Source organism: Cyphomyrmex costatus, unplaced genomic scaffold (genome assembly GCF_001594065.2).
Source record: "Cyphomyrmex costatus isolate MS0001 unplaced genomic scaffold, Ccosl1.0 scaffold415, whole genome shotgun sequence".
NCBI lineage: Eukaryota > Metazoa > Arthropoda > Insecta > Hymenoptera > Formicidae > Cyphomyrmex > Cyphomyrmex costatus.
In genome coordinates, this window is record NW_017278373.1 from 153807 (window position 1) to 175230 (window position 21424).

Consider the following 21424-nt stretch of genomic DNA (forward strand, 5'->3'; position numbering starts at 1 on the left):
CGATCTTCCGCGGGGAGATAACCCCGGAGATAACGGTTGCGTTTCGAGTTCCATTTCAATTTGCAATTACATTTTGAGCGCGCAAAGTCTTTTCATGTATTACTCATTAATTTTAGTTTTATCGAGTTGTATAGTACAGAAGTCGAGGTTTATATAGAATGCTTATCTTTTAATTCAGTTGTTAATAAAATTAATTTAGTTATTAATAAAAATATGTCTAATTAAAAATTTTAGATTGGTTGATCTTAACTGCAAATAAAACTACGGATAGATAAGTGCAATTGTAGGTCATTATATTAGAAAGGATAATACATATATCTGAGATCTTTACTTAAAGTGCAAGATTTTGTTAGCATAAAATAAAAACGTTTATTTTAAAGTGTATCCCCAGGTAAATTTATCCATGAATCTTCACGGACTCAATGGGATTGCCAAAGGACTTAATTATTTACTTAATTGTACACTTTTATATAATTTAAAAGTAAGAAGACTTAAATGCGTGAATTAAGTGAAAAAAAGACACTAATGAGATAATTGCTTAAAAATACATAAACAGAGTGACTTACATATATTACAACATAAAGTCAATGTTAAACAGAACAAATGTTACGACCAATTATATTTATTTCTCTATAATTGCTTTTAATTACTTATTCTAACCGCGTCTTCAATATCACAATACAGAATGTTGCCACAAGGAAGAAATAACTTTTGTGTGCAAACTAATTTTTGGTGGTACAACTTAAATCGCTAAAATTTCATTGGATTCGTTTACGCATGAAATTTCCCCGTATAACGGAAATAAAAAGATCCTACGATAAAACAACCCGTACTGTGAAAAAGAGAGGTTGTTTCAACGCATGTCGTTCGCAAGTCGACCGCGCGTACAATGCAACTCACCGCGCCCGATGCAATCGCATTCTATTAATGAATGTAGTTCGTATCCGTGGCACGCGCGTTAAGATCGTTACGAAATCTCGCGTCACGTGTGCGAGAACCGAAAGTGGAAGGAAGGAAGGAAGGAAGCACGTGAGGCATTATTAAACTTCTCGCGCTCTAATCCCGGTGTAACGCGCGTGGTTTACGTGGTCGGAACGAAAACTATGCGGTACGATGAGGGGGCCAAGAAGAATCGGTGGTGGCCTACCGAGCGGGAAAAAGCTGGACTGCTGCCAGAAGGTGCGTCAAGCTCGAGGAGTATTGCTGGTGTACTTGAGCATCTGTGCATTGCTGCCCGGCGCTATTTTCACCGGTGAGTATCGATGATTCTTTTTTCGTATAATCACGGCTTTCTGTTTGAAGTCTGTCTGTGATATAGACATGACAACATGAGCAAAGGAGGTTCCTGTCTTTGTCCAAGAAATCGCAGATGTAGATTATTTAAGAAAGATCTAATTTTGTTATTGTGGAATGATAAATGCATTGTATAAATTTGATTGTTCTCTTTAAAAGTAATGCAACTAAATAATAATACATTATTAATTATAAAACATATAAAAAATCAAGTTTTTTTTAATCGTTGACTAATTAAATAATGTCAACAAAAAGAATATACTTTCAGAAACATGAACAAATGTCATTTTTATTTCACAACCTTAAAAACCGTTCTTTCTCCTTTTGAATTGTGAGAAATTTGATATCCTACAAAATTAATCCTGACAAAATCGAAATAATTCATCAAAAATGAGATCTAACAAAACAAATATTATTTATATATTTATATATGTATACCTATATGGGGCATTCCATCCCAGGTGTGCCACTCGAAAACTTTTGAATTTTTGATTTGGCTGAAATTTTGTTATATCATATTATAGTACTCATCGCAAGAAGCTACCATGATTTTTTTCGGATTTTTTTATCAACATAGTCATAAGATATGAATTTTTTTCAAAATTCGCAATTTTCAAATGCCTATAACTTTGTGAAAAATAATCCAAATAAAATGTTCTTTTTTTAAATTGTGTGTTTTGTTCTCTAGATTTAAAAAAAATATCAAGAAAAGTTTCAAAATTGTTTTTTAATTTTTTTTTTAATTTAATGTAAAAAAATATTGATTTTTTAAAGTATGACACGTTTAATTTAAAAAAAAATAGGTGGACAAACGAATGCAATAATGATTTTACCAAAATTCGCATTTAAGGGTGCCGACTTCTCAGAGCAGCTCTGTGAAGTTGGCACCCCTAAATGCGAATTTTGGTAAAATCATTATTGCATTCGTTTGTCCACTGTTTGTCCACGTTTGTCCACCCGTTATTTTTATTTGTCCACCCTCCAAAAAAAAGTTATATACAAAAAAAAATTGTAGTACCCTCGAGTGATTATTTTTCATTATTATGAAAAATATAATAAAAATAGGGTGGACAACCGAATGCAATAATGATTTTACCAAAATTCGCATTTAGGGGTGCCAACTTCACAGAGCTGCTCTGCGAGAAGTCGGCACTCCTAAATGCGAATTTTGGTAAAATCATTATTGCATTCGTTTGTCCACTGTTTGTCCACGTTTGTCCACCTATTTTTTTTTTTAATTAAACGTGTCATACTTTAAAGAATTAATAATTTTTTTTACATTAAATTAAAAAAAAAATTAAAAAACAATTTTGAAACGTTTCTTGATGTTATTTTTTTAAATCTAGAGAACAAAACACACAATTTAAAAAAAAGAACGTTTTATTTGGATTATTTTTCGCAAAGTTATAGCGGCAAGGATTAATTTTGTAGAATATCAAATTTCTTACAATTATATTATTATATATATAGTCAAATTATATTTACATTGACCATCTAAAATAACTAAATTCAAAATTCAATTTTTTCAAACTTTGAACACCACACTATTTTAATAATAACTGAAAGATTATATATTTTTAGTTGTATTATTTTTAAAGTAAATTTTTAAAGTAAATAAATGATATGTAAATTATAATACATTACAAATATGTAGTTATGTGTCGTTTACAAAAATATCTTTGTTCTATCTTTAACAACTTTTACATTTAGATATTAGGAAAAAAAAAAATCTTTTATACATAACATCACATATGCTGATTTCTCTAATGAATGTATTTGATAAATTACTTTGTTATCATTCGTTTACAAATAAATTTTATTTTTTTAAACGTTTTTTTGAAAATTAGGTTACAATATATAATCAGAAGACGCGGTAGTGTCTCCGGCCATGTTCAAAAACTGAAAGACACTACAAGTCTCTTATCCCAAGCCATCAAAGTCCATTTTTGGGGGGTGCATAACTACTAAAATATAAAAAATTTTGAATCAAACGTTATATGTTCTGAAAAGCGGCATCGCCACGAGTAATTTGAGCCAAAAAAATTTAATATCGGTCAAGCCGTTGTAGAGATACAAACGGTCGAAAAGTGGTGATTTTAATGAAAAATTAAGAAACGTCTCCTTCTTTTTCTTCTTCTTCTCTATCCACATTCAAGGCCATTAAAACTTTTTAACAAAACTAATATATTATTAATAGATGAAAAACCCTTTTCATCTATTAATAATATATCAGTTACTTTTCGTTGTAATATATTATTATTAGATAAAAAAAGTTTAAATTTTTGAGTATCTTTTTTTGAACATGGCTTGACCTTTTCATTTTTATGTATGCATTTATCGTTAATATTAATCTCAACGAAATTACCTTTTTAAAAAAAGGTGCCAAAAGTATGCGTGTTCCTCTCATAAAAAATCGTTAAAATTTTATTGTTTTTTGCATATAATAAATGAAATGAAATCTTTAAATGAAATAAAATCTTTACCTTTTTAAAAAAAGGTGCCAAGTATGCGTGTTCCTCTCATAAAAAATCGTTAAAATTTTATTGTTTTTTGCATATAATAAATGAAATGAAATCTTTAAAATTAGCTTATGGAAGGAATATATTTTCTTGCAACATATAACATATTTTTATTCACTGATTCTATAATCCTTTTATAGAATTAAAGTATACGCATTAATACTTACCTGTGAGATAAAATCTATGCTGAAAACGACAAAAAATTTCTTAATTGAGTTCTTTTTTATCATTTTTTAATCCAATATGGCGTTCAAGTGTTTGTCGTCGCACGTCGTAACAACATTTGTTTCATATAAAAGCTGCGTGTAATCTGTACTTAAGAAATAGTAATCCACAGACATATAGTTTGCGTGAAGAAACAGTGTCGAGTGCTTAGAATTAGACTTATTGTTAGACACTTTATCGCAACGAATTTACGATACGAAAATTGATAAGTGATGCGACTGCGTGCATCACTGCTGCGTGAGATATCAATGTGGTAGTATGTAAAAAATATGTCGATGTGTTGTAAAACAGCGACATCTGACGATTTCGTTAGAATTTGAGCTTTGGTTTAGGATCCCCTTAATATGTGAATCAGACAGCATTTTTGAGGGCTATGATGATGACGTAATGTCAAAATTTGACAGTTCGGACTTCTCATCGCAATATCTTTTATTCATTCGTAAGGTACTTAGGCCAAAAAAACAGTTTTATTATATAATTTGAAGTTTTGAGTAAAATGAGAATACTGAATTAATCGATTAATTCAGTCGTTCATTGTGAGATTAATAATCTCGGGTGCTCAAAACTCGAGTAACAAACACGGCGCGGTGCAACTCACTTGGCACAAGACACTACCGTGTCTCTTGATAAATAATGTAAATTTTTTTTTGTTTCAAGATATTATTATAATTATTAACTAAAACTAAATCGTTGATAGAAGATTCAGCAAATGTTATACAAATAATATCATTTTACTTATCGCAAAAAAATCCATCGCTTCTCGTTAGAGAGTAACTCACAAATCGCGCTATCACGTACCGTCGTCAACAATGCCGAGCGTAACGACAATATGATTTCTGCGCGCGGATGCAGATCGCGGGAGTGAAACTTTTCTGCAGTCGTTCTTTAATATATAAGGTCTCGCGGTCTCACCTGAGAAATGAAGAGCATAAATCATGGCGCTCATCAAGCCTCGCGTGGTCTCAATTTTGCAAAACTTTCCCCACAAATCTTTGCCGCCCGCCTAGGGCGCTGTCGTCTCCATCTTTTAAAGATTAGTTTAATGTCGTTCGCCGATGTCTGCCGTACTTCAACTTTATAATGAGAAAGTCACTGCGACGGAACGAAATAAGCAATAACACTGCGTTATATAAAGAAGCATCATGTCAAACTTTACGTTTTTAAAAAACACATATATCATTCTACTTAGCAGCGACTTATTACTTTATAATAATGACGTAATGTTGATTATATCTAGTGAATTTATTTAAAAGTATAAATAAATATTTTTATTTAATTACAAATTAGTTTTGTGTTGACATTGTAACTTCCGCCTTGAAATTATTAGCGCAATGTACTTATAGTTTTTATAATGTTACATGAAATTATATTTTTTATGCTTTAAATTTAAATTATTTAATTGTAGCAGAATGCATTATAGTTGCAAACGATTTAGCTACAAAAGCTATGATATGCGTGTATATATGAGAGGTTAACTACCGCGAATATACATTTAGAGCTCCCGAGACAATTCGAGCGTTGGTTCTATTTAAAAATAGACATCACAGAGACCGGAGCAAACTATATTAGTAGAAACGTCTCTAATTTGATCACAATGATATCACAATAAAAGTATATAAATATATCGTAAGATAATATAATTTTTTAAGACTTTATATGATATATCATTTTTTGTTCTTAATTACTTTGTGTCTCAAATTCATATAAAAATGATGTTAATTTTTTATTATTTATATAAATAGATTTTTCAATTATAAAATTAAATTGAAGTAACGAAATTGAGAAAAATTATCAAAAACAACTTTATATGTAAAATATATGTAATGCGATTAAATTCTTTCGCACTTTTATTTATGATAAATTTAGGCTGGGTTCCACCTTTTGGTAAATTTTAGCTCATTGTCTTACTGTCTTACTCTTTTATGCTCTTACTCTTTTACTCTTTTGTTTACCAATAGGAATACATATACCAGTAGATAAATTATCATGTAGTTTACCTAAAGGTAGAACAACTGGCCCTTAACAGTAAATTTAATTTTTCTCGAAACTTCCCTTCGTGATCGTTTTAAAGTTTGTTATAAATTATGAAAGAGCACAAGCTCTGTACTCTGTTGTTTTGATGTTAGAAGGGCGTGACTAGAAATATAAATTGAGAGAAACGACCCTTGTAAATGCAAGGGTAGTATTAAAGGACGTCCTCAGACGTACTCGAACGCGAGGTTCAGCTCTATGCGTCGAGATATGCAACTTGTAACGCTTCACAGACAAAATAGGAACTAATTAAGCACACGAGAGTTTAAACGAGGCGCGGCACCGGCCGTAGTGCAAATTGCAAGTCGTATTAACAATTATCTCGTAATTGTCTACAGCATGCTCAGGATTTGTAAAGCTAGAATTAAATTCGCAAGTAATGCTTGCTGGCACTTCGTGTCTCGACTCCGTGTGTTCCTTTCTAGATATACCTCTCGTTCTATTTTCCTTCAAATCTCTGCCATTGTGTTTCTTCGCTTCGTCAAGGATTTGACATTTCATTTGAATGAAAGGAGGAAAATAAATTTCGCTTACTTCCTTTTAAAAGTAAAATGTGATAGTCGTAGACCAGCATTTATAATCGCACTTCTGTTGAAAAATTCTATGAATTTCAAATCAAGAGACGCAATAGCATCTCACGTCAAATATATTTTTTGTGAAGTTTTATTTTTCCTTATAATATATCTAATAATTTTTAAATAACTTTATTTCAATTTAATAAATTGTAAAAGAATTAAATAATTCACGTACAACACACAGTTACGCTGTAACTGTAAAAATATGTACCAATCAGAAACCATTGAAACACATTCTTTTATTATTAATAACTAGATTTGAAGATCGAAGCAATATTTTTATTCTAAAATGTTTCGTCGTATAAACAGAATTAATTATAATCGAATGTTAAACTGAATCTAAACTAACTATAAGCAACGGAATTACAATATTTTATAATCTATTATTTTTCTATTATTATTATTTATATTTTAATATTATAATTATTATTACATATAACAAAAATATTATAACAAATAAAAATATGACAAAGGTATAAGTATTTTTTTTAGAAATGTCCTAATTTCGCCGCGGTTTAGTATGCAAAATTCTGATTTTTAATAAAGTTCTTTAAAATTATTTTCTTTAAAATTCTCTCTCACAAATCAATATGATAAGGATTTCTATTGCCACATTTACAGAATCGCAACTTGAGATCTGATAACAAAGATCCCTGAAAGTAAAGCCTTTAGCGACAGATTTTGAGCAGAGCCTGCTACTATAATGATTGATTGTAGAAAGCCAACAAATTGAACACAATGTTGTATTATCTAACATTGACAGCAAATTACTGCCAGTGATATGACAAAGCCTGGTAGACATGCCATGTTAGCAGATTGGTGGCAGCATCCGAACAAAGTCCTGCATAACTTGATAGCAGATTTAGAGCAGATTGAGAATGGAACCTAATTCGAGCAGACTTTACTCAGTTTCTGCCTCCAATCTGATGACATAGCCTATCAGCAGGCTTTGTCGTTAAATCCATAGCCAAATGCGGATACATTAGGCTCTAGTTTTGGCACTTATTTCGTTGGAATTTAGTGCCAATCTGGCAACGATTTTGGAACAAAATGTTTACTATAGTATATATTTTTCAGAATATGTATTGAATATATACATACAGATTTGAGAGTATACAACATATTTTACAGTACTGTTTATAAAAAGAATTTTATTGAACATATATCAAGAAATTTTTACATCTCTAAAATAAACGTTTCTAAAATGTTTTATAATGTTTCTGTAACGTAACTTTTTAAACGTATTTTTGCTGGAAAAGAAACGTTTTAGTTTTCGTTTTTCGAATAGACATTTTTTCTCATAATAAACATTTTTAACAATCCGTTACAAAACGTTTCAGAAATACGTTCATAAAACGTTCATAGAACGTACACGTGCTACCTAGGTCATTCCATCTAAACTTTAAGTCATATATTACTTAAGAAGGTCTTAAAATAAGAACCGACTATGAATACCGACCTTACGATTACGAAAAGTGTGAGGCGGTCCTTATAATGTTTTTCTATATTTCTGTGGCGCTGTAAAATAATCCAGTATGAACGGATTCGCGGCACTTTTTCGTAGTGCTTTCTCGTATAAATGAGTCGGCGCATGCGTTGTCGTGCACACAATTTATAATTCTATTTTATTTATTATATTTATGAAAGCTTGAGTAAATTGCATGGGTCTCAAATTATATAAAATTATATAATATACAAGATTCTTTAAATTACGTTGTTTATAACAGTTTTAACACCCTAAAGTAAATAGTTTTATATTAAAGTGAGCTATGATAGTATCAAATTAAGCTTTTAAGAGGAAAACTGTATTCTCTCTGTTTAATTTCTTTCCTAATTTCTATCTTATTATTAATATAATACACAAATTTTAATTGTAATTATTCGGAATATTTTATAAATGTTTAAATTCTTAAAGGCATTGTGCTGAAACAAGGGAGATGGTCTTAGTTCTTGGTCAAGTACTTTCTGGCAAAGTTTACTTACCTCCAGGGGAACACGGGCGGCGCATTAATTGGTTTCTTGAACCGAGTGCCACATTTGAAGTTCCCTGCAAACTAAACATCTGGTTTTAGCGGTCTAAACATTTGAGTCCCGTGTTGATTCTCACGCGGCGGAGAGAACACGGATCCGTGATAATGTTTAATTGACATTTGCCAATTAAAGCCATATAATTTATGCTCTAAACTTTTCTTTCTGTTGTACGATGTACGACGATCATTTAATAAAAACGAATATTTAAACACGTTTTATTTTTTTTATAAATTAGTATTTCGTTAATATCTCTTTATACATGCGTATAACTCAAATCCCGACTTATCAATTTCATTTTTTAATCAAGTATGTTTAAGTTTTGGTAATTTGTGAGTATATAATATAATTTATTAGACGATTGCGCAAATATAGAGTTGCCTAGAATAATAGAACAAAAACTATAGAAAAAGAGAAAGCTGTTTTACATTTACGTAACGTGTGGTAGAAAATTTGATTGTATTGCTCGATTTTTCCCGAGACAATACCGACTACGTATCGCCGTAAGGGAGAACCGAAAACAAACTATGCTCCTCTGTCTGGCGAAAACGAACCGCGTGTCTATCAATAGAGTGAACTGCAACTCGATTTGCTTCTTGCTCGCGGCAAATTTACAGATAGTTGAATGCAGCATTAATTTAAATAAGAATATTGATTTTTTTTTATTAATTATGTTATTATTTATTGTATTACTCGTTTCCAGCAATAAATGTAGTGTCAATTAATAACGAAGTCAATTAACGCGTTACCGGCAAGGCAATATTTGGAGTGTAAAGTCACATTATCATTGCCAAATGGGGAAGGAACTTGATTCTATATTTTGCTAAAATTTGCCATATCGCGAGATATATGATCTCAAAAAGGACAGGTGACATAAGAAAGTTTGCTGATCGCTATTCTTGGTAAACTCGAGCTATTGAGCAGTCAGGCTGCCAAGCGTTGCGAAACGCAGTCAAGCCACGTTGAGACAACCGAAAACAAAATTGCCTGCCGCTCTCTTCTGTCTCCCATGCCGGAAACGCATCGCGCGGTTACCCATAAAGAGGATCATGGTGAGGTACGTCGTCCAAGAGGAGAGAACGAGTGAGGAGTAGTCTAAGCGCCGGCAGTTACTTACGCTTAGGACAATTTACCTTAATTAATTAACCGGCGTTGCGACAGGGCGCTAATTTATGCTCATAGAATGATTCACCGCCACTACGGGGCGGATTGCGGTTCAGCTTCCTTCTTCGTCCGGCTCTAGTCCGTCGACTACGTGCTCAGGCCGAAATTCGGCCGTCGTATTCTGCCAGACGAGCGAGCTACACTAATTAGAAGTCACCGCGAAGCGTTTCGAATTGCATCCGAAAATTTGCGCGGACCCTGACATTTCACGCGTCTAGCTTGCGGACGATGTCGCACGACACATGCGTGACTTGCGGAAAGTGTCTCAGTTAGCGTCGGAAATCTTGCCACGTGGAAAGATAATATTGAGAAAATATATCTACACACACTTGGAAAGAAAATACCGAAAAAAAATAAGATAAAATATCGTAATATTTAATTAACAGAAAATTTTTTTAATTCTCTATTACATAAAACGCTGAATGTGTTATTAGAGTTATAATATACTGTAAAAAGTTTACTAAGTCTTAATATTTCTTTGAATAGTACTCAGTAAACGATTATTTACAATAAATAAATATTTATTCAATAAAAAGATACAAGATGATGGTTAAATCAATAATAGTCTTTGTATGAAATAAATATGTTTACATTTAGTAAATATTTATTAAGAATTATTTAAACAAATATTTTATTACAATTTTGTATTTTTTCAATGTTTATATAGGGTTATATTCTTCTACGTTGCACCATCAAGTATTTTAATACATTGCTTTCTTTTATCCTATTTTTCTTTCTTTCGCGAGTAGCAATTCCATATTATCAAATTATTGTTAATTGCATTAGATATTTTCTTTACATTCATAATTACGAGTAATATATTGTCTCATTCTATGTGTTTTAATGTTTAAAATGTAAATTCTATCATGTATTATTCTGTCATATTTTGTTAGTCATTCTAGAACTTGAACCATCTAGTAAGCTCAATAACAGCAATGTTGCTGGTGTCTCATATTTGTGTATTTATTCATTCTTGTGTATTTTAAATGTAATTTATTGAGAGAATGTAATAAATTAAATTAAAAATATATTAAAATATAATTAAAAATAAATTCAATAATTTTGGAAGAATTTTTGGAAGATGACTATTTCTGTACTATATACCTTTACTTTGCCAGAGGACCTTCTTGTTTTTATAGCAAATGATTATAATTGCATAAGCGATTTATAATGACGTGAAAACATTTTCCGCTCTACCGAATTTCATCTACAAAACGAATTTCATGCATTACACCGTAATACTTTCCGATAACAATGAGATGAACGGTGCGCCGCCGCGTGCTCCACGGCTGCAATATTATTTCCGCAGATTTACACGTTAAATTAAACAGGGTAAAGCAACATTGTTGCACTCTCTCGCCTCCTGTTATTTTATCCCGTGCCAATCTCGCGGAGCAAATCTTTCGGGTATATTCCTGGATTTCTCCGACAGGCTGATTCAGTTTTCGCGCCTGTGTCCGTCTCTGTGTACGCGCACATGGATGTGTGCGTGACAGAACAAGTTGGGGACTCTCTAATGCCACTGACTTTATTAACAAAGCCGGATAGACGAGCTAACGTATCTACACACACGTAGTATGCACACGTACGTATGTGCTGACTATCGGAAGAATATGTGAGAGACATTGAGAATTCGCTCGTCTGCCTGTGCGATATTAAAATCACTTGGACGAGACGCCTTCATATTAAATTTTCGTTTCCACGCGGGCGCCTCTTCACCCATCCTCTAGGCTCTTTGACTTCCGCTTGTGCGAACGCTTTTTATAAACTCGTGGTAGAGGTTGTAGGTGTTCGCTGATATAGATCGACGCGCTTGCACTGATTTAAAAATAGTGACTCGATATGGCTTTTAATGCTCGTTTTTAATTGAATGATTTATTTAGTCAAGTTACAAAATGTGAACTCGATTATACGTATGTATATACTTTGTTAGAGTGTATTTGACCATATCAAATCACACTTTAGAATTCTCGTCGAATTTGATTCGTAAGCATGAATGTCTCAGTAAAGCGCAATGGTCTATACAAACAGAATGGGTTACATGAGGAGATTTCTATTAACAGAAGGTAAAAGCATAAATATTTGTTTTAAATTAAAAACGTGAAACACAAACTTACGTATCATATATTTCGGATCATCTATTTGTACTTGTTATTATATTATCACAGATACCAATAACTCAGCCAAACAACGGAATTGTAGTAGCATATAGTTTATGTGCACACATTTTAAGTTATTAACATTTTCTAGCAATTTTCTCATAACGCCTTTGCGCTTTTTTGGAATTTTATATTCCAATATATATGTCTTTAATTATACTTTCTGAACACTTTGATAAAACAATAAGATGTACATATATTTGTCCCTTACTTTCCGGTGAGGAAAATTATTTTATTGTTCCATAAATTATACAGGGTGCTCACAACTACCGTACAATACTTTTATAGCGTTTTCTAGACGTAGAGTAAAAAATTCTAACACAAAAAAAAATATATATATAAGGAAGCTACAATAAGTTTTGAATTATAATTAATCAAAGATAGCTAATAATCGCATACAGTCCGCGTGTTTAGATCTGTAGTTATAAGTGCATCGATCTGATTTAATATTGAACTTCGCTTTTATCATTAAATAACTGATTATTAATAATGTCGATAAATATATTAAAATCTTTAGACAATTTATTGCAAAAAATATTACCTCAGCTGGGAGTCAAACCCTGATCTTTAGCATTCTATGCGAGCGTCTTAAGTATAATAATTATAAAATTTAATTTATTAAAACAAAACGCAAACAAAGAAATTAAGTAAAAGAATTAAATAAATAAGCTCTATTTCCATTTTCAGATAAATTGTATAATTTATTTAATGGATAAATAATGGAGTAAAAGGGTAAGAGAGAATGAGCTGAAGTTTATTAAAAGGAACAATCCAGCAAAATTAAGTAAAAGAATTAAATAAATAAGCTCTATCTCCATTTTCAGATAAATTGTATAATTTATTTAATGAATAAATAATGGAGTAAAAGGGTAAGAGAGAATGAGCTGAAGTTTATTAAAAGGAACAATCCAGCCTAAGAGAATTTAAATCAATAAGAGAATTGTGTTATCATTTTACATAGACATTCGGACATAATAATAGAATAATGTATATGAAACTTTTATATTTTCGATAATGCTTTAAGATGTGACACATACCTAAAGGCATAATTGAAGTGTATTGCCTAAAAAACCATGTATATTTAATGGAAAGTCAGCAATGGTGTTAATCATGCTTCGAAATCCGGTCAAAGGATCAACGAAAGTAGAACGAATAGCACACTAGACGACTATAGAGCGTTGGAAAAAGCGGCTGACTGAAAAAGAGCAGCCGAATCCCGCAGTCGATTCATCGGGAATACGACTTCACCGACATAAACAGGAAAACATTCGTTTGTCGTAGCAGATCCGCATCCGCGAGCGACACGTTCACGCGAGGTGCCTCTAAATCACAGTGGCACACACACAGTCGAGTTAACGGATTACAAATCCTGGCATCGGTCTAGCGCTTGCCAGCGTGGTTTCAGCAAGCTCTTTTCCAGCAGGCTCGTCGCACGAACTTTGATGAATTCTCTTTCCGCCCTGCGACATCGTCGCTCTGTGCTGTTTATAGATTAATTACGGTACGTTAAATCGATGTCTATGTATATGACTTGAATTCGATTGACGTAGATGACGAGACTCGCGTGTGCTGGGAAGGACGTGTGATGGGCATTTTAGGGACACTTAGGGGAAGCTTTAGTAAAGCGGCACATGTTGCGAACAATAAGGATGAATTGAGGCATTCTATAGACACTAGTTTCCCAGGGATCGTTAATACACGGAGAAAACGGTTTTCCTAAAATATTAAAAAATAACTAGATGCAGAAAATTGTTACGGTCATCAAAATAATTAGATATGTGAGACGTCCAAGCTGGTTGTGAGAATATCAAAACTTTTTACAATACTGCTTACATATGTTTGAGTGTCCTACATAATTATTTTGATAGTCTAACAAAATTATTGTCAGATTTGTATCTATATCTACATTTTTATTATAGTTACTTCAATAAAATTGTTCTTTTCGTGTAGGGATATGCAAATAGCCTTCTACAGTTCTCTTTATTGTTTTTACAAAGAAGAAAAGAAATATTTGGCAAACGATTTTTTAATTGGATTATTTTTCATAAAAGAAATATTACAATTTAGATAATATTTTTCTAATAAAGAATTAATACCTTTAAGCATTTATTTTACCGATTCTTAAATCGATAATTAAATCGATATTTTAAATGTACGCGTTTCATAAGCTCTGTTTGTAAAAAAATTTATATCGTTACTCTTTAATCAAAAAATTTTAAAATTGTTCTCTTCTTTTATTACGTTATCCGGATCGATGATTGTAATAAAATTCCAGCATTTAATGTCAGAACCATGTTACATGGAATACGATACGGCTTTCTATTACTACGAATATGGTATGAATACTGGGTTGTGCGTAGCATATACCATGTGGTTCACGTTGACATCATGCCATAATTTTCCGAGCATTGTTCATGGAATATGCACAGTTTCAAGCACGTGTATCATCGAGCTAGGTATCGTGTTGGAATTTTGGGAATGATTAAACCTCTGATGCAATTATTCATAAAACTATTTATAAAACTACAGAAAATGCTGTTTATCATGCAAGAAATATAGATAACAATATCTGAATAAATTATATGCTTGAAACATTTGAAGAAGATTGAACAGTAGACCGAAATTTTAAATTTTTAATGTACACAATGTTAATTTATAATTTTTAATACTCATATTTAAAGAATAACAAACTAGATGACAGCGATTTGTAATTCGATGAATATATTTAGAATAAAAAAAGAGCAAATGTCTAAAATCGCTTAATCACAGCTCATCATTCAACTCAGCCTGGAACAGCAGTCGTGATTAACGCTGTCTGTTTCAACTCACTCCATGTTTCTTAGGATCTTAAGAAATCCACGCGGCAATAAATCCCTCCATCGATCCATCTATGCCTTCGCCCCGCGCGTGTTCCGTCTTTATTTTCGTTTCTTCGACAATTTCAGTCCCGATACGCGCTCGCTGACGGGCCAATGGGTTTCCGGAAAGCATTTGCCACGGTTTCTTCTTCCATCGGCCACGGCGGGTAGAGTTGGACGTGTACGTTACCACGGCGCGCTTCTTGTCGTCGTTTTATGCATTCGCGCTGCTGTGGCATTCGTATACGAACGTGAAAAATGACCCGGTAAGAGACATTCCAGGCGCGGGGGCTCGTAGAGCGCAGCTTTCCGACACAAGTATTTACTAAGATCCCTCGCGCCCTTATTTATGTCTAATGACTCGTAATTGTAGATGTATAATTATTTATTATATTGTAGAAATGCAGCTTAGTAGGAAAAGATAAATTTCGATAATCTTACCAAATCTCTTCGAAATTTTGTTAACTTATACACACTTCTCGTATTCGGTAAGTCAATATGTGTGTCATATCTCATAGTATTAAAAATAAAAATTTTGTAAATTGTTCTATTATTACACACGTCTGAATAAAATTTTCTTATTTATAAATTTGATGAAAGCAGTATTACAAATTTTTATATTTATATACTAATAAAACATTAATAAATATTTGTACACAAATTCATTTGAATCCACTTCTTTAAAAGTTATTCACATAAAATTGTAGCAAAATATGATCATTGTTTTGTATAAGCTATTATGAGTCAAATTATTTGTTTCTTTTTTCACAGTGGTTTCAATGCTTATTTATAACCGAAATTTTTTTATATTAATTCTTTTAATTAATTTTTAAACTGATATTGTATAGCTGAAATATTGAAAATATCTTAAATGAATTGAAAATCGCTTATTAATACAAAGGATAACTTTATAACAGTAAATCTTTTAATGTTAAAAAATGTAGATTTTTGAACGTACAAACATATCTTCTTGTCAAAGCGTAAGGTAAAATGAATGCGAAAGCTTCGTTGAATATAACACGGCCGTATATATACAAAGTCTGGTATAATTTGTTCTGCATGTGAATTTGTTACGGAGCTTTTGCTAGCGCACCGAACACGGCGCGGCGTCGCGCGAAGACTTTTTTTTTTCTTTTCCCACGACTTCCGCTTTCTGAACTACACATACTAATCCTACAAAGGCTCACAAATAAACCCCACCGACACGTCTCGTTTTACGACTAATTTGACGTATTATGGTGTGCTTTCTGCATCGTAAGCCACTACATTCGTGCGCTGATGTGCCGCGAGTATATTTTTTCAGGACGTATCTTCTGCATAACGACGATCGACATTTATATTTCTGTCGCAGCGTTCGTTAAAAGATTTATTTATTTATCCTATTTCTAAAACACCATTCTTTTATCCGTGTACCATAAATTTTTATTCGTTGTCCATTTTTACTTCTGTACAATTTTATTTTATTTCTTGTATTTTAAGTCATTTTCCGAGAGAGAATTATCGGTTTTAACTTTTTATAATTATTAAATAAATATTAAATAATGATTATAATAGAAATATTTTTTCTAAATCTACGAGGGTAGGACAATAGGTTCTTAGAAATTTTTTTTTTTTTATAGAATAACATATAATTAAACATTTAAGAAGTTTTAATTAGGATCATGTAGGCCTATTTTTTAGAAGGTATAAAATATTATACTATAGACATCGCGTGATTAGGGATTCCTCATGTTACGTATGAATAGATATCCCAATGTACGTTTTATGAACGTTTTATAAACGTATATATAGTTTCATAAGAATAAGAAATCTATAGGAAACTTTGTTTTGATAGCAACCATGACTTTGAAACGTAATTTTAACATTTCAAATACTTTTCTATATACGTTTATTTCTATATCATTATAATTTTAATCTTGGGAACTATTCTGTTAAGGGGTACACATGTTTACGTATAAATACATATGAGTGATTTTTTCGAAAATTGACATGACATTTTTTTAGTGACTAGTCTTTGATATTGTTTAAATTGTTTTATAAAAATCACTCGTACACTTTCTTTTTATATGATGTGTCACTCTGCGAAAAATGCTTACTCATTTTAAATTATTTTAGTTTGTATTAATTTTTCTTTATATAAGATACATGCATATAATGTTAGTATTTTATGTTAAATTTTATAGGATCGTAGATATTGAAAGCAATTTCTTATCGTTATGTAGCGATTGGAATCATGACTATAGCAAAATTAATGTTAAATGTTTTTAACGAATCATATTATAATTAGATGTCGCAGGTTTTTTGCTAGATATTATATAAAATATTTTTGGATTATGTTCTTATTTATATTATAAAATTACTTATTACTTATATTAAGATATTTCCATGAAAAGTAACTGACATATTATTAATTAAAGATGCCAGTACAAAGTTAACATACATAAAGTGTATGCACTTTCTACCGATTTTCGAATCGTTTCCGTCTTTCGCTGTCCCCCTCATCTCATCGCGCGCGATCCAAATAATTCACGATGCTCGAGTGATATTTGAACTCTGCGCGCGGGGCGCAACACATAATCATAATACACTTAATCTCTTTATTATAATAATATAGCTATATTTTTACTTAATGTATATATATTTTTGTAAAGTTTATGTCATTTTTATGTTATCACGATAATAGTTTAGAAATTTGTTTTATCTACTTTATAATATTTATTTGATACTGAACGCAATTTAGAAATATAATCCAATGTAATGTAAATATATAATATAATATTCAATGTTATTTATAAAGAGCATACACGCTGTTCCACTTATTTTCTTAGAATGTTTCAATTATTAAAATAGAAATCTTAACATAATTTTAACGTTTTGGAAATATTAGAAACAAATCGTTTTTTGATAAACATAATAGCTTATTATAAAATATGCTTATCCCTGAAAGTAAAGCCTTTAGCGACAGATTTTGAGCAGAGTCTGCTACTAATGATTGATTGTAGAAAGCCAACAAATTGAACAATGTTGTATTATCTAACATTGACAGCAAATTGCTGCCAGTGATATGACAAAGCCTGGTAGACATGCCATGTTAGCAGATTGGTGGCAGCATCCGAACAAAGTCCTGCATAACTTGATAGCAGATTTAGAGCAGATTGAGAATGGAACCTAATTCGAGCAGACTTTACTCAGTTTCTGCCTCTAATCTGATGACATATGCCTGGTTTATGCTTCAAGTCTTAATCCCAAGATCCTAAAATTCACTCTATTTGAACTCTATTGGCTGAATTTTAGGATTAATACCTTAAGACCGAAAGCATAAACCAGGCAATAGCCTATCAGCAGGCTTGTCGATCCATAGCCAGATGCGGATACATTATGCTCTGGTTTTTGCATTTATATTCCGTTGGAATTTAGTGCCAATCTGGCAATGATTTGGGAACAAAATGTTTGCTATAGTATATATTTTTCAGAATATGTATTGAATATAGATTTGAAAGTATACAGCATATTTTACATTATTCTGTTTATAAAAAGAATTTGTATTGAACATATCAAAAAATTTTTACATCTGAAAAATTAACCTTTTGTGAAACGTTTTATAATGTTTCTGTAACGTGACTTTTTAAACGTATTTTTGCTGGAAAAGAAATGTTTAATTTTCGTTTTTCGGACGGACATTTTTCCTCATAATAAACATTTTTAACAATCCGTTACAAAACGTTTCAGAAATATGTTCATAAGACGTTCATGAAACGTATACGTGCTACCTGGGTAATTATAACGATTTACTTAATATATATTATTAATTGTTTACAATTAAATATCCTAATTTATTAATTAATTACAATTAGGTATTCTAAATGATGGTAATAATAACGTAAAATATAAATATAGATTGTATTTTGATTGCAACTACCGAATATACATGTGCATTTATTTATCATGCTTTTAGAGATTATATATATAATTTATAGAGTATATTCTGTATAAATACTGACGTGAACAAGAACCAAATGGTTGTTATTTAATCTCATACATAATATTTAATAACACAGTATATGTTTACAATAAAACTGTTTATCTTAAAAAGAAGAGATGTATTTATTAAGTTTATATATAATATAATTCTATTACGTAAGGCTCTTTTATGCTACATAATTGTTGTAAATATTAAAAAACAAATTCTTATGCTTTTGTTTAATATTAGAAATAATATGAGGACAGGTACTTCAAAATTTTCTTTGAAACACACACACACACACACACACGTGAACGAAGCGGAGATGAGATTCAGCGTTCGATTTGTCGCTTTGGTTAGACGCTGCCGAGCGGATTGCAAACTTGGTCGCCGCACTAGCGCTCAGCTTTTTCAATAAACCGCCGAAACCACGGATAAGAGAAAATTGAGGTCGGAGAACGACGAGGTGTAATACTTTCTTCGGCCATTATCCGTCGCGTCGCTCCGTGCAATCCGAAATTCCGGCGTATTTCCGCAGAAGTTGGATCTACGCGTAACTTCGAAAATTGATGCGTCAAAAAGCGTCGAGGAAGAGCTCCCGAATTCATTGTTGGGAAAAGCATTTTGACGTTCTGCATTCCCGCGATGAGAAGAAGTTCGATCTTGTATACTGCGTTTCAAACTAAGTTTAAAAGAGAAATCTTAACGTTTCGCTAAAATGCGCGGGAAATAAGTATTTTCGAGGTTTACATTGGAATTTTCAAAAATGATTATAGGAAAAAAAGGTGTCCTCTGGATTATTTGAAAATGCAATTAATAATCAAGAAAAATAAATAGCACTGCAAATATCGTTTAATGGGTCGATATAATGGTTATTACTATGTGAAGTGAAAATGTGGCGAGCTCTGGAATTCATAAATAGTCGTCGGGAAATTTTCCAATCGACGTACGGAACGCGCAATTCCGGTGCAATCAAGCGATTTTCCCATTTAACTTCACTCCCAATAAAGGGAAACCTTTTTACCTCGTTTTAACCCACCGCGAACAGCCATCGTGATATCGTGTTACCTAATCTGATTAATAGGAATTTGGATCGCGGTTGTGCGCGCACGAGTGATTTCTCCCTTTTAGAGAGGCGAGCGTAGCGCACGTATATGTACGTTGGACGTACCAAGCTGAAAGAGATCCTTTGCCTTCGGCGAATTTTTCAAAAGTTTCTCCGCGAAATAAACCCTCTTCACTTTTCTCATCGCGTCCTCCTATACGTCGTCCTTTTTCCTATACCTTTATCTCGTTTTCTTCTCCCCTGCTTACGTCGCCGTGTTCTTTCCGTTACTACGTTTTTAATGCCCCGGCAAACGTTATCGTAACTTTCCGGCGACCATGCGCGAAACGCGCTCTCGCACAAATACGGGCTTGTGTACAGGGTGACACGCTTGATTTTATCGCGCGCGATGTAATTCAGAGATTTACTACGGGGTATGTTTTTGCGGGCGAATTGCCCGCTCTCGGTAGAACTTGCTGGACAATATGAGAAGTACAAGGAGAGATAGTTAACCATAAACATATAAACATATTTTTATCGCTTGCTTTTATACCGAATGCCATAATTTACTTTAAATTGTTCTTATTTCAAATCTTTATGTGTGTGAAAGAGCAATACAATTTGTAATTTTTTCTCAGGAACAAACTGTTAAGCATTTTAGAGATGCTGTACAAATAATTAGACGTTAGCAACATCAAATAAAATAAAATAATTAAACGGTCTAAATCGAGCTAAATGAATTTAATAATAACAATTATTGTTCTTAATTTTACAATAAACTAACTAATAAATAAATATCGTACACATTTCGGGACTCACAGGTCCTTTTTCAGCGATTCTTATTAATTTTAACGTTGGTCTAAAATGCGTTTTTATCTATTATCCAGCTAACAAATCCATCACTTGATTTTTGAATTGTTTGGCTAACAGACATGGTCTATTTTGAAGAATTGGTTAGACATTCATTATAGATTAATAAAAGCATTATCTCAATTATATTTTTTAAAGAATTGCAAACAATACGACGTGGTTCTGAAACATTTAGTTAATAAATTTAATTATCATCCATCATTCTCACACAATATTTCGTTAAAAAAATATTATGCTCTAATATCTAATTTGCGCAAAAAATTATTAAATTTAGAAATATACAAACTACACCGATGCATTGAATGTTTGGAAGAACAGCTGTTTATTGTAGACCGCTCTCTAAGGCTACGTTTACACCGTGCACTTAGTCCGCGACCTATACGATAGGTATCTTTGTTTAACTTACAGGATAAACAAGGACATCTATTGTTTAGGCCGCGGCCTAAATGCACAGTGTAAACGTAGCCTATCTAACCTTGTACCTATTTATATTCTGCGTGACATTCATGATCATTATTCTGTTTCTTTTGACAATTGCCACAGAAGATCTTTTTACCGACATAAAAAGAAATTCCAGCATTTGTTGAGAGAACGTGATTTAGAATGTACAAAAAATATACAATCTATTTCTTAATATTGTTATTTTAATCAATCCAATAATAATTTCAAATTCACTGTCAGTAAAGATCCTACTAA

The 21424-nt window shown here is 32.0% G+C and overlaps 1 protein-coding gene across 1 annotated transcript in view; it reads left to right on the forward strand.

The window, feature by feature from the left end:
• The first annotated feature begins 1113 nt into the window (after positions 1-1113).
• The window catches only part of LOC108777217 (hemicentin-1), a 128629-nt gene continuing 108318 nt past the window's right edge, over positions 1114-21424 (forward strand). The window contains exon 1 of the mRNA XM_018544048.1: positions 1114-1252. Within this exon, the coding sequence (XP_018399550.1) occupies positions 1114-1252 (139 nt within the window). The remainder of the gene's footprint in view (positions 1253-21424) is intronic.